The sequence below is a fragment of the Myripristis murdjan genome, chromosome 11 (assembly GCF_902150065.1).
Source record: "Myripristis murdjan chromosome 11, fMyrMur1.1, whole genome shotgun sequence".
In the NCBI taxonomy this organism is placed as follows: domain Eukaryota; kingdom Metazoa; phylum Chordata; class Actinopteri; order Holocentriformes; family Holocentridae; genus Myripristis; species Myripristis murdjan.
Genome location: NC_043990.1, coordinates 29,122,999 through 29,138,100, shown reverse-complemented (window position 1 = coordinate 29,138,100; position 15,102 = coordinate 29,122,999). Strand labels below are relative to the sequence as shown.

Here is a 15,102-nt window from a genome sequence, read left to right as displayed (position 1 = left end):
TATGTTCTCCAGCCAAACAGTGATGGTGACAGCTGGCACTGGCTTCTTTGCCCACCAGCCTTCCCTGCCACCCGCCGCCCAGCCCCAAACTCTGCCACGGCCACCCGCTGGGAGACCACTGGAGCATGAGAATCACGATGGAGGGTGATTACTGTTTTCTATGGGCACCAGGCATTCACGTCTTCAGTGGTGCAACCAGTGAACAAAGCAACACCCAGGCAAGAGCTTGGTGGCCATGGCTTCTGATTAAAAATCCTGGGGTTTCTATTCCCACTGTATTACTGAAATGACAAAATCAGAAAGCAATCCTATTCACACACTGTGCACAATGAGCACCAAGCTGCCTAAAACTGCTGCTCAAAAAAGACTCTTTAGTCCTGTCATGGTCATGCATATGTTAATTGCAACAGATGTGTGTGTTCAAGCAATCTGATTGGTCAAGATGTGTGTGTTATTTACTATAACATCACAGCAGCCGCAGCGTTTTATCTGTATTGTTCTGCTGCAGCAGCTGTTGAACGAACAGCTGATTATCTATCACCTACAGGTGATTCTGCTTCTCTGAAGCTGGCTACCAACTGACAACACCTAACTGAAACCACGTTCTCTGTGTGGCTAAAGACACACAGAGGGGTGGGATGTTTCCTAAAATAACTTGGTTTTCGGCCTCCTGCTGCTTATGTTGTCATTATTTTGTCAGCGAGTGTTTTTCTTTTGTAATATGACTGTATGGCTTTGTCATTTGCCCACTGGGTTGTCATCGGCCCACCTATCTGACATTGAATGGTCTCCTCTCTCTCTGGCACTTGTCATTTCTTCCACTTTTTCTTGTTTCATCTGTGGGGAGTGTTTTCTTACACGCTATTCATCCTGTTCCATTTGCTGTAAAGCCCACAGAGACTGAAGACAGTATATAAATATACTGTGAAAAATGACATGACAAGTCTGCAGAAAATGTTGCTGATTGTGTGATTACTGATTAATCACTTGGTCACAGAGGATAAGTTGAACAAACTGGAGAAGAAATGAAGTGCTATGAGAGAGATGTATGGGCCCTCCACTTGTTTAATAGTTGGCTAGAAAGTAGCGTTGGAAGAGTCTACCACTGCCCCAGATTGGGTCATGTTGCTAAGCAAATTTTAGTTTGGGGAACTATCCTTTTTGGTGGAATGTTAAAGAGGTATTTTGAACTTTTTGATTTAATTTAAGGCTGAAACAACATTGTTCCTACAAAATCATAACTTGAATTTAAGCAATGGAACACTCAAGCAAAGTGTGTTATAGCAAACACCATTACAGCTGTGATGATCTCGATGTGATTTACAATGGCACACAACCTCTTGTGCTCTATTGCTTTAGTAAATTTCATTATTTTGTCCATATAATACAGGGTGACCCAAAAAAACGGGAATTTTTGAAGTGCGTATTGGCAGACATGAGCAAGTGGCAGCATAATTTTAAAAAAATGAAAATTCCATCATTGTTTCTTAAATGGCATGTTTTCAAGTTTCAATTACTATGAATAAAATATTTTTCTTCCATCACTCTTGGTTTTATTGGATTGTTAAAAAGTTCCCGTTTTTTAGGGTCACCCTGTATTTGGGTGAGGCCTTTGAAAGGCAGTGTAAAGGCTTTGTCCATTCTCTTGCTCCAAGAAGCAAGCATTGTCCTCTGCAAGTCAGGCAAGCAAGGCTGGGTACTCCATCCTAGTGTCTCAGAACACATCAGGATGCTACAGTTACAGAGGGCACCACCCGTGATGAATTCAACCTGGAGCGATTAGGTGAAGGGAGCTGTTTGCTTATGCTGTGCTTTGCATAGGTTACATTGTGTAGGGCTTGCTTGCACTGCAGCTTGATTTCCATACACTCCTAGGTGACGTAGATAGAGAAAATTCTTAAGTCTTAGCTCAGGCAATTGAGGCATCACAAAGAAATGTGCAAATTACCCTCCCAACACAATTTTAGTGGGTCTAGACCTGAGACGTTCATTGTCTTCATTGTTTCATAGTCACAGTGGATTTCGCAGGAGCCCTCCTGTGCCTCGCGCACGACGGCAGGGTTGCGGGAAGATGAATAGGCAGCTGGTGATACTTGCTGCAGGGGACGCGTCACCATGGGACTCAGTCCTGATTGTGTTCAACATTAAGAAGAGCGTCGCAGGGCCCGTGTGCAGCCAGGCTTGGCAAAAACAACACAGGAGATGATATCAATTACAGTGTGTGAAGAAAGGCAGTTAGTTTGACGCAGCCTTTCTAAGATTATATTAAAAGCACAAAGGAGATTCTGACTTCAGCTGTTGGCACTGAAGTCAGACGAGTTAATTGTCTTGGAGAAGGCCTGACCTCTTGGAAGTGGATCTAGGCCTGGAGTGGATGAGCTCAGGTCATTATGCTGTAAACAAAGGGCACCCTAAAGGCCTGCTCTCCCAATTTACTGTTTGCAGAAATGAAGCCTCAAATCAAACACTTACTTAAAAGCACACTCTAGCTGCCAGTAGTTCTCTAACAAATATGAATTCAATAAAAAATTGTTTCTTTTTTAAAGGGAATGGATTTTGCAGAGTTCTTGAGTCTTTTGAGAATTAACAGCAAACTGCTGCACAAAAGCTTTCCTTCAGATGAGCAAAGCTACAAGAGCGCACAGTGATCTTTTAGACCTTTTTTTTCTTCATTTTCTGTGTCACTTGCGAAGTAATTTTGCTGAATGTATTATTTCTGTCTGGGGGGGTTGAGTGAGGTTCGCAAAAAAACACACAAGAAGGCAGCTAATTGAGATTTTTCGCTCATCCTTCCCTTGGGACCCTCTGTTAAAATGCGGGGCGAACGCGGGCACTTCTCCCCTTCTCCCTAACATAACAGTCTCTTGTTTAATTTTAACACAACAAAGAAACAGAACATTGAAAATAGTCGCAGGCAGTGTAATAAGGCTTCACAGTTGCTGCATAGATTAAATCATTTGAATAAGTGGAACATGCCAAATTATTACATTACAAAAGAGTGAAAGGTAGGGAAGAATTCAGGTCAGGCATGAGCTTTATTCCTGGTTAATGAAGTTACTTGAGATATTGGGGCAGAAATACAGCAGAGAGGGATCAAGTGCTGCAAAGGACTACAAAGAGCCATTATCGTGGTAGTCAATATTAATCATGAACTGTGCTGTATTAATAATACTTACTCCATTTCTGGGGAATAACAGAGGTTTTGCAATTTTCATTATTTTTGACATTCATACATTTGTATTACTTGTTTAAGCTTTATTTGTTCAGAGAAAGCTGACTGCTTCACACTATTGTGATGGTCCATCCTGCTTCACAGTCATACAGTTCACGTTCACAGTGGGAGCTGCTTAGTGCCACCACAGTACTGTAGGACACTGAGCAGCACCACTGAAACAGCAGGGGGCTGCCTTGCTCAAGGGCTCCTTGATATTAATTAGGAATTTTAAAGGGACAGCTCACCCATTTTGAAAACTTTGATATTATTTCACCCAGCTGTTCTGTAGGACAGTAGTGGTGCTATCTTGCTCTCATTGTTACTGAGTGCTGGATACTGACTGGATGCTCCAAATGCTAACTGTTAGCCTCCTGCCACTGAGGTGGACTTCCCCCCCACATTCATAAAAATAAGCAATTTAATCCACTCAACGAGGGTTTAATCTCACCTTACAAGCATTATTTTCTGAAACACATACGATTAGCAAGTGCCTTAATCCACTCAAATCCTTAAGTAACCAAAGTTTGCGTTTGAGGATGTGTAGCGGAATCAATTTAAGAACGTTTTTTTTTTTTTTTTTTTTTTTTTTTGGTGCAATCTAAGCTGGATACTTGATAGATACGCCACTGGATTAAGAAGGCTATTCCACAGTCAGCTTACTATGCACACCTTGGGGTATTATCTATGAAAAATGCTTTTTAAAAGAGAAAGAATTGCCTTATGCTTTTTAGGAGGAAGAGGAGTTTTTACTTTTGTACATTGCAAACAAATGTAGCAATTTAGACTCACCATACAAACAAGTACTCAGGTTTCAGTCTATGAACAATATAGTGACATTATCCAATGTAGAACATAGAACATAGAAAATTTATTTCAAAACACAGTAAAAATGAAAAATGTACTATCACACATGTGACGACTGTAGCCACCTCTAGTGTGACCCACATACATTGTCATTTTTAGCTGGTCCTCTAGGCTACCACTGCCCCCAGCAGTCCACAGTGTATCATTAGAATTCTGTTTATGCCTTAATCAGGACTCAGACTTGACTTCCTGATCTCACTGAAGCTCAGAGATATGGCAAGCTGAAATCTCACCTTTTGGGTCAATAATGAGTTCTTTCCCCTGCTACACTGTACTGTAGGCAAGCTGTGGCGGAGGCGGACAGTGATCCAGGCTCCTCAGGGCGACGGGAGGCCATGTCCGTCCCAGATGGAGCAGTGGAAGCCCTGCCTGGTGAAGCCATGCTATCGCTGGCGCTACAGCGCGTGGTCTGAATGCAAGTCTGAGGTGAGTCAAGTCTTGACCTCCATCATCTCTCTATCTGTCAGAGAGCTACATACAGTCAGTAAAAGCTGCAGTGAAACCTGCCTCAGCTGAGGGTTTAATGTCCCATGGTGGTTTAAAAACAGATGCTTGCTAACAATAAAAATCTGTAAACAATTAATGCCTGGAAATTTTGTACTTTTCTCCCATCAGAAACTTAGAGATATTAGCACAAAATATCCACTCTCAGCTTTACTCCATGAAATATTGATATTGGTATTCACACTATGGAGCAGCTGCCAGTCATATCTCAAAATGTAATGAAATTCTCTCTCTAAATGGGTTGAAATGGCAGTTATGCCTGTTCATATAATTGATTCCTAGAGAATATTACATTATCACATTACCTAGCAAATATTGCTTCATAAAGACTTAAAAACACATTTTAACTGACCATGTCATTAAAATACCAATAGACTGCTAATGTAACAGCTCAAACTGATAGGAGTGGCAGAATTCTTATTAGCCTTACCATATCATTAGTCAGAAATGTGTTTTTTCAAAGTTAATCACATAGTAACAATCAGCTAATGCAGTAATGTGTAATGTACTAATGTGATGTTATTAGAGAGATAGTTCACTCATGTTGGAAAAATTGATATTATTTCACTCCCTTTAGCTGTTGTGTAGGACAGTAGTGGCTCTATCTTCCTCTCATTGTTACTGAGTGCTGGATACTGGCTGGATGCTCCACATGCTGAGTAATACCCTGCTGCCATTGAGCTGGACTTCCCTCTGGCTAACTTTGCCCCTGGCTAACAGGCAATTTATTACACAAGCACAGTTTCATCACGTTTAAACTTTTTACCGGGACATTTTATTACATTTTGATGTTATTTGACATCATTTTGAGGTTATTCATCAGTTCTTACTGCCTGGCAGTGTGCCAGAGGTTGTCCATTTCCCCTATCACTCGTCTTCTCTCTCTCCTCTTTCACTCTCCTCATGTCATCCGTCTGCCATGTTCAGCATGCTGACGGTTCATTAAATCCAAGTGCTCTTAGACCAGGACATGCACTGCCTTTTGTCTTTCCACCTGCCTCTGCTCACCTTTTTCACTCTTAAAGTTTTTAGCCTTCTTTTTGTGTCTCCCATCCCTGCTCACCATTCCTCATCTTTCTTTGCCTGGAGCATCGTATTATCTTGACATGGCGCTGGACTTCCGAGAAAGGCACTCGCCTTTGTTCTGGGTGTTTCTTTCTTTTCTCTCTCTCTCTCTTTCACCCTGTTTTCTGACAGTGAAGAATAGCTCATCAGCAGCCTACAGCATAGTTGCTGTGTTTCTTACAAAAAAAAAAGAAAGAAAAAAATCAATGCCACATGGCTGACAGAAACTCAAAAAGCTCTGAAGCCCTAACAGCTGGATGTTGTGTACACACCAGTCAGCCCTGTATACTTGCATTTACTGCCTGAGTTGGAGGTGAGCTGACTAGAGGTGTGCTTGACCCGTACGCCTCTCCCATTTTCTCCTCCACGCAGGGGGCGAGGTGCGGAGAAGGCCTGCGCTTCAGGAACGTGTCCTGCTTTGTGTCGGACGGGTCGGGCCAGGCGGAGGGCAGCCTGGTGGACGACGAGCTGTGTGGAGACCTGGAGCCCTCAGTGGACGGAGACAAGCACATCATCCTTCAGGAAGCCTGCACTGTACCCTGTCCAGGTACGTGACCCACACACTTTCACAGACTGGCAACCTCCACAGTACCGAAAGACTGCACTGCACCTTTTTTTTTTTTTTTTTTTGTCACAGCACTCAATTCCTGTGGCTTTGTGGCTCTACAGGCTTTTGTTAGGACTTTGCTTTTAAGAGTGCAGGCTCTTCTGTTGTTATGCAACAGCAGAGCCTGCACTCTGCATGTATCAAATGCTTGATTGTTCAAAAAGAAAAGCCATAGGTTACAAAATCAAATAAGCAATAGGAGAGTAAGTGTGTGGATATGATCAGCTTGTCGTCGAGTAAGCAGTTGCCACAAGATCACAGAGGGTTTACAGTCAGGCCTGGTTCCTCTTACATCTCCACTTATCCAGTTATGAAAACATAGCCAGAAAACCTAAATGGAAATCTGTCTTAATATTATGGAAAACAGAGAGAGAGCTTGCTCTTTTATTCAGAATTGGTGGATCTTTTTTTGGATGTGTAGTTTCATGATTAATTAAATATGTAGGAATGTGCTCACATCAGCCTTGCCAGTACAATGGGAGCAGTCTGACCTATTTATTGGAGAATGTTCCCTTTGCTGAGAATATTATGCTTCTAGGCACACAAAGATGAAAAATGGATCAGAGCTTTGGTGGGTATATATCTGAGTGGAGGTTTTAATTTTGATTTAAATTTGATGTATGGCTTTGACCCATGTCCTAACACAAATTCACTCACTGCCAATGAGAGAGCAGCGAAGTTGGCATTTGAATGGTTATGCATTCTGAATATGTCATAACCTTATATGATAGCCTTGAGGTAAATGGTTTTTAAAGGTCTCATATTATTCAGTTTTTCTGTGTTTTTCATCTTCAAATGTGCCGTGGCTCAGGGTGAGAATATTGTTTTGAATGTTTTGCAAATCAGTATTCAAAAACTTAATCTTTGAATGAATTTGAAGACTACATCCTCACAAGCACTATGGTCACAGCAATGGCCCTGATTGGCTGATGATACAGATCCTGTAATTCAAATCAATTCTAATCTTGTGATTGGAGGACCTCCAAGGGAATGATAGCTGTTTTCCAAATGATTGGAAGGATTTGTAGCTATTGTTCAGCGAGGTGCACCAATCAAGACCAAGTTCTGTTGTGAAAATTGCCTGTGACAAAGGATGCACTGAAAATGCAGTAATTTTCATTTTAACAATCAACATTGTTTTTTCTTCATGTAGTTATAAATAAATAGAGAAGAAAGAAAACTTCAATTCTTACAATAGGGTCCTGACTGAGTTTTGATTTGATTTGAGTTGGTTAAATCGGAATAATCATGTGCTGCACTCTGTGTGTTTGATAGGAGAGTGCTATCTGACAGACTGGACTGTGTGGAGCCCATGCCAGCTGAGCTGTGTGAGTGGAGATGATCTGGGTTTCGGCTCGGTCCAGGTCCGATCCAGAGCTGTTGTGGCTCAGGAACCGGAGAACCTGCTGCAGTGTCCAGAGCAGGAGCTGGAGGCCCGGCCATGCACAGGTCAGTGTGACACAGTCCTGAATAACATGGGATTCATAGGCTCCTACTGAAGAAACACACTGGGTTTTAGGGCACTTGGTCAGCTTCCTGCTATGTCTCGAGAGTCTGGACCAGAATCACCCATGTGTCCTTGGTAGATACTGGCCCTGCCACTGGCCACTTTAGCTGCTTGCCATTTTCTGATAGTAGACTTCAACTCTCATTTTCTGAAAAGTGAGAAAATGAGAATTTGAAACAACTGTACAACCACATGAAAATATAAATTCAGTGATATGTGGCTTCTTGTCTTCCCATGAAGGTCTGTTTCTGACCCACCTATTATCTTTGGGGTCAGTTTGACTCCATTCAATGTTTAACATCTCTAAACACATGATTAACGCTTTTTTTTTTTTTTTTTTTGCTTCATATTTAATGACTTTTTCTAATTTAATGAAGACAACTGGGTGAACATGAAATTAACATGATAATATGTTTCCGATGTCCTTGGTACATTTTGTAGACATCCATGTTTCCTCGGGGTCAATTTGACCTCAGGCTGTTTTAGCTGCATAAAACCTTTAAGAATTTCACACACATTTATTTTCCTTGTTTTAGATGACACTGAGGAACTATAACATGCCATTTATAAATGCCATAAAAGAGTGTTGGTAAATTTGAAAGTAACAGGAGGGTTAATTGTTCTTCAGTGAATGGTGTCCGTTTGCTGTTGATGCATCTTTTGCTGTTGGATTTGTGTCAGTTTTGATGGACCAAAACGTAGCGAGAGGCTGTACTTTTTGGACCAGACAGACACATTATCTTTTCTGCCAATGCAAGTGAGGGCAGCATTTTGTAACATTGTTCAAAAGAAGGAAGAAATGGCTACTAATGCTACTATTGTGAGAACCCGGCTCAGTGTTGCCTTGATTGTTTGGTGTAGTGCTGGGTTGTATAGTTTCCTGGATGTGATGTGAGCCCACATGGTGCTGAAATCTCCTCATTAGTTACTCTGTGCTCCCCTGAGCTGCTAATCCACAACACTGGCTCTGTGTTGCTCAGTTTACTTCTGTTGTGCAGTACAACAGCTTCCAAAATAACACTTTTAGCATATAGATGAAAACGATCAAAGAAGATTACGCCAATATTGAAAATAAGTCCCTATATGTAAAACCTAATGACCAGGTAACTGTGCATCCCAGCACTCCACTTAAGTTCAATTTTGCTTCAAAGGAATTCCAAAACAGTCAGACAGACGGATGGACCCTTTATCATATTTCTATGTGTATGTGATGAATCAGTGTGTGGCTGCAGCGTTAGGCTGACGGCTTTGCGGTGTCTGTGTTGTCATCATGTCATGGAAAAGTTAAACCTCCCCAAAAGAGAGATGACCTTTTGTCGTTTGTCTGGGGCAGTTTATGAAGCTTATCAAGAGGACTGTAACATATGCTATTCCCACATACTGCAGTTGACATGTTTAACCCTGTAAAGCCTGAACTATGAAAGAATTGGCAGAAAATTCCAATTTTTTGAAATTGAACCCTTTATTTAGTCCTATAACAATATATATATATATATATATATAAAAATTCAAAAAATATTTTATTACACGACCCTTCTGGTGTATGATATATGATATGTACTTGAAGTGCCAATGGTATGGTCCAGGGTGAACAGGGGAAGTGTTCAAAGGTATACAACAGTATTTTGGTCAAGTATTGATTAAACTGAAAACGAAAAACGGAATTGAAAATGTGTATCATATATGATACGAATGGCTTTATAGGGTTAATATGTTTATAGACATTTTTAAAACTTCAGTACTTTGATTCAAATTTCTAACTGTCGGTAGTGTTCAATTTTAATTCCATATATTTGTTCTGTCATTAATTATTGTCCATTTTTCTTTGCTGCATTTAGTTGCTATTGGCTACTGCAAATAGCAAATAATAGAAACCAGTTTCTAAACAGGGATAATAAGATGCATAAGTACAGTACAGGCGTCATGGTAATGTATTCCTGCACACAGCGTTTTGAAATCGGTACATCTTGCTCTGTATATCTTGTATTTTCTCCTGCCATGTCTATGGTGTAAGGTGCAGTCCTATTTCTGCTGTTTGTGAAGTCTTGACCATACCTCTCCCCACAGAGGGCCAGTGTTTTGAATACAAGTGGATGACTGGACCGTGGAGAGGCTCATCTCGCCAGGTTTGGTGTCAGCGCTCAGATGGACTTAATGTCACAGGTAAATATAATGGGTCTGACTCATATGTCCACCCACCTCCCTGCCAGGACGCCTTTGAAAATTCTCTGACCATGTTCCTTTACAGGAAACTAAATTTACCCTCTGAGACTCCATATCTGTCTCTCGAGTGTGTTGTATTATGAGTATTATATTGTGTACCCATCATTAGTTGCCTCTTGACTTATGACATGATAAATCATATGGATATGCGTATGTGACCTAAATTAGTTTCTGAGCTGCCACGGCACAGCCCTGACGGTGTCAGCGTCATGCTACACTTCAGGTCTTTGCTGTGCATGGCTGGGTGATAATGTGGATAAGGTTATTTAAAGCCCCGTCTCTTCCGGAGTGTTGGAATCCCAGATTGCTCTCCAAGCGTTCCCTGACAGCATGGAGCCGGAGACTGTAGGCAGATGAGGTTTTAATCCAAAACAGTCTCACAGTCCCAACTTTAATCCCATTGTCCATCACACATCGGCTTTAGCCGCGCTGCCAATAGCACTGCTCTCCACTTTCCGATACAATCATGATCATCTTGTCATTTATCGGCCTCCGAGACACGCCGGTGTATTATTATTGGGTATTATTTGTATAGGCAATCTGCAGGAATGAATTACATTTGTCAAGGCGTCTGCTTTATTTACAGCTCCTGCTTCGCACAGGCCTAGAGCCATGTCATATTTTTGGGTTAGGTGAGCATACAACACTTAGTTATGAGTTTATTAATAAGCGAACGATGAATGTCATGGCACCCAATACTCCAGATGGTGCGCCTACCTCAGGCTGCTATGATTGGCAGACCGCATGTATTTCCTTGTTGTAATGTTTCCTCACAACCAGCAGCTTTCCCCTCATGAATATTCATGCCTTACTTTTCTCCCTGAGCACACCACCTAATAAATATTCAAGAACCTCTGATAGATTACCATTTTTTTGCAGACATGCATTTTTGTAAATGTCTGGTGGCTGGATCAATGTCAGCTGCACCGTCTACATTTATCCAGCGACGCTTATCCTCAGTGGAAGTATTCCAGTCTACCTTCTATTATTCTGTGCAACCTTGGATGAACCTGATTACCAACGCGATTCTGAATGACAGCTTTAACTCTGCCACCAACACAACCGTGACACTAAAAATGAACAGAAACTAGTGAGTGAGCAGAGACAAATAAATTGTAGGTCAGTCTACTTTCCCCCTCTGTGCTGTAAATAGCATTTCCCTCATGTATGTTTGTAGATGTGTATTGATTTACTCCAGTGTGATGCTCAGTAGGAAAAAAAAAGACAGCTTCTGCCTTTGCCTCCAGGCACTCCATTCCATAGCGGTGATAGGACAATGGAGTACTCTCATGGGATGTATGTTATAAAGATGCTAGGGCAAGACTTTTTTACTCAGAAAAAAGTGCCTCTCTCTTGTAGGTATAAGAAATGCAGAGGTCACAGTTTTAAACATCGCAGAAGGTATAAAGTGCAAAAAAAAATCATGTGCCATGGTGTTAATCAAAGCTGTGGTGCATGCGTACATGCTGAGTCTCCGTACAGGGGCGTCTGCTAAAGCATGAATTAAAAAGAAGTGTCTGAAGCCGTCTGGGGATTTGAGAGGAATTTTTAGTACTTTTCACACTGAGCTAATTATCAAATTATTCCAGCATCACAAAGTGCAGTAAGTATCATTGTAATGAGCTGAATCTTTGCGAGTGTTGTTTTTAGAGATAGAGAGAAACGGAGATAGAGAGAGGTGTAGCTGCTGTAATCCTCATTGCCTCCAGCACAGCAAACTGAAGAACAACAAAGGCAGCAAGGAATCTGGGCCACATGTCTATTCCTGTACAGGTTTTTTTGGTGAAACAGAAAATAAAGAATATTGTCACTGAGGTACCACCAGCACCAGGTCATTACACTGTTCTTTATATGGCATTTAGACAGCAACACTCAGCCCTTGACCTTTGGCCTTTGCCCTGCAGGTGGATGCCCAGCGACAGCAAAACCAATGGCTGACCGATCCTGTGACCCACCTTGCACAAAACCACGATCCCTCTGCACAGAGGTGAGACTAATATGCAGTGATCATTAACATGATATAGAGCAATGGTCTTCAAATCCAACAGGTGAATGCATATCAGGGCTGAGCCGCATATCATTATTTTATCAACACTGTGACATGAGATGAAATATCATCTGGGATTTTGGGTATTGTAATGTTGTGACATGGCAGAAGTGGTCATCATATCTATGTTACCAATGCCTGTTAAGCAAAACTCTCTTATGTAAATATCTTACAAATGCACCAACAGTCATCCCTACACTATTATTGCAATATTGATATTGAGCTATCAAATATATTGTTATACTTGATTTACAGCCCTAATGCCAATCACTACCTAGTGAAACAGTGTTCTGGAACCCAAGGATCATATTTGAGGAACATTAAGTCTAACCCTATCCGGAGAGGTACCTAAAATAGATTGTTTGGTTATAGATGCAGGTCCTTACAGTAAAGGATCTACAGTTAATAAAAGTGATTTTTTTTTTTCCCAAATATTGGTTTATGTGGTCCAGTAAGGGGCCATTCAGAGACACAGTTCTTTGGAGAAACACTTAGAAATCCATGTATTTCACTCCCATATAGCACACATTCATTGGCCCAAAGCAAACTGCGCTAAGATGGTAAGTCAGCTGAGCAATGGAAAAAGCATCTTGCCTACACAGGCATTTCTTCAGAGTTATACTATAGAGGCCAAACTTGAAATCAATCTCTAGACTACATCGGGACAACATAGGGAAGACATCAGAAACTGACACATCAGTATGACCTTGTGCCAATGAGACAACTCCGTAGGGGCGTCATCAGTATGACCTAAGCATTAATCAGTTTGATCAGGGAGATGTAGGGCCATTGAGAGTGTGCTGAGTGTGTGCTTGGGATGGAACGAGGAAGCTGTTAAGGAGCTTTCAATGTGGAGGAGCAACGCAACATGGCTGCTTTTGCGTCATGAAAATTTGCAACCCATTTCTTCTCTACCCTCTTGTGGTGCATCTAGTGTCCTCAGTAAGCCTTGAGTGTTTCAGTGTGACTGCCAGTAAGGCGCCTTGTTTTGATACTCCAAAACACTCTTGAGTTGCTTGAGAGGGCAGTTAATTAACCTGAGTTTGCTAGCAAACTAGCCACTAAATTAGCTGCCTAAATCAGCCTGCGAGAGAATTTACCAAAGCAACTTAAGTTAGTTAGGTTGAGGTGCTGGAGGCAAAACTCATGGAAAATGGAAACATTTCCACAAATACTAATGTTACCTAGCTAACAAGCAGACACTATTTAAAAGCAAAATCAAGTGGACTTAATCAGCTGTTCACAGCCATTGTTGCCCAAGAACAGCCAAGCTCCATTACGGATGCCAAAGGCTGGGTTACTTCACCTGAGAGCCACAATGAGACAGTTGCTCCAGAGTTCCTGCAGGGATGGTCGAATCCATCTGGATGCTTTAAGAAAACAGAACAAAGGAATAGAAATCACAGATTTAAAAGCATCAGCATTATCTCTCACGGGGTGTCACTGCCTGTGGTTAAGCTCTTCCTGTTACCCAAGCTGAGCACACCTGGACTGAAACACTGCAGGGTGTAGAACATCTGCTGTGCTGCTTAATGTACTTTACAAATACAAAGCAAGATGGAAAACTGAGACATTTAATGATTGTATTTTTGAATACGTCTGTGTTCTGAAGTAAGTGGCCGCTGTTAGATCCACACAATCTGTGATGGAGTGAGTAATTTCTCTGTGAATCCTGACTGCTTGGACAGGCTATATTTTTTGATCTTCTAAAGTCCAGGCCGCATTTGTGAGCAGCTCAGCAGATTTAATCTTGTAATATCATTCCATACAAAGACTGGAGCTGGCACATGGACAAAATGCAATAGGCAACATAACTAGAAGTCCTTGAGATGATCCCAGATGGTCAATGTTCTTGTTCATAATTGACAGAGACACTGGAGAAAAGCTTGTTTGACTTTAAAAACCAAACATCACAAGTTTGAGTCTTCATTCTCTGGTTTTGAGCTTTGGGAAAGAGTTCACGAAGTGACTGAACTTTCTTAAACCATAAGCATGACATATGTGAATTATTAAATTGAGTGGTATTTCCCTTTAAGCTGTGTTTCTATCTCTTCAATTAATCATGCACTCTCCAGTAGCATTTAATGCAGACAGAATTTTAAATTCATATCCAGTCAGGAAATAATACGTTCTTTTTTTGCCAGATAGCTACATTGTATGCCTCTCTTTGAAAGACTGTCCTGTCATTCTTGGGATTTGCTGTCCGGCCATTTGCTTTTAGTGCAATCAAACTTAATTTCCTGTGAAAACGGCGAGAATTTGAAACGGTAGTTGGAGAGAGCAGGAGAATAATCAATAGTGTTTTGCCCAAAGAGTTGTCAGGCTGAAATGTCAACCTGCCACACCTCCTAGCCAGACCTCAGGAATCTGCTTCTGATTGGAGTAATGTGTCCAAAGCCAGCTGGAGTCAGGAGTGGAATACAGTAAACCTGATGTGTAGTGTAGTTACTGATATAGCTTTTTGAAGGCTGATATTGATATGTTTGGATTCATGCAGGCGATAGACTATATTTTGTGCCAACACGCAACATCTTTGAATTTCCATTTATATGCCAAAATATTCAGTGCCAACAGCGTTCTGCAGAATGATACACTTGTCACTTGTGGATGAGCCACGGAAACAGCATTTAGACCTAAAACATGTAATATAGCTGTGATATAGCTGATATTTTACAGTAAATATGTAATCAGTAGATGCACTACAATGACTGGCTGACATTAAATATGTAATAAACAGTCAAGTTAGGCCATATATATTTGCAAACTGATACATTCGTCTACCCAAAATGTTTAGCAGCAGCATCTGTGTGGCTCTGACCTGGTGTTTTCCTGACTTCTGCAGAGCAATGATGTCTTTTTTTTTTTTTTTTAATAATATGATATATTTACAAGGTTTTCTCCTTGTACACAAAAATAACATTGACAAACAGAAAAATAGTAATAATAATAATAGTAATAAATCTCAGCATGTCAGCATTGACTCAGAGGCAAAAATAAAGAAACAAACAATAAAAAACAATGTTTTTTGAGCTCGAGGAAACGTGTTAGGATGGGGGTTTTGCATATTCTGT

At 41.1% G+C, this 15,102-nt stretch overlaps 1 protein-coding gene across 1 annotated transcript in view; it reads left to right on the top strand.

Annotated features, from left to right (window-relative positions):
• thsd7aa (thrombospondin, type I, domain containing 7Aa) overlaps window positions 1-15,102 on the top strand; it is a 152,707-nt gene that overhangs the window by 132,542 nt on the left and 5,063 nt on the right. Inside the window, exons 22-26 of the mRNA XM_030063749.1 lie at window positions 4,359-4,504; window positions 6,020-6,194; window positions 7,530-7,703; window positions 9,829-9,924; window positions 11,889-11,971. Coding sequence (XP_029919609.1) covers window positions 4,359-4,504; window positions 6,020-6,194; window positions 7,530-7,703; window positions 9,829-9,924; window positions 11,889-11,971 — 674 coding nt within the window. The remainder of the gene's footprint in view (window positions 1-4,358; window positions 4,505-6,019; window positions 6,195-7,529; window positions 7,704-9,828; window positions 9,925-11,888; window positions 11,972-15,102) is intronic.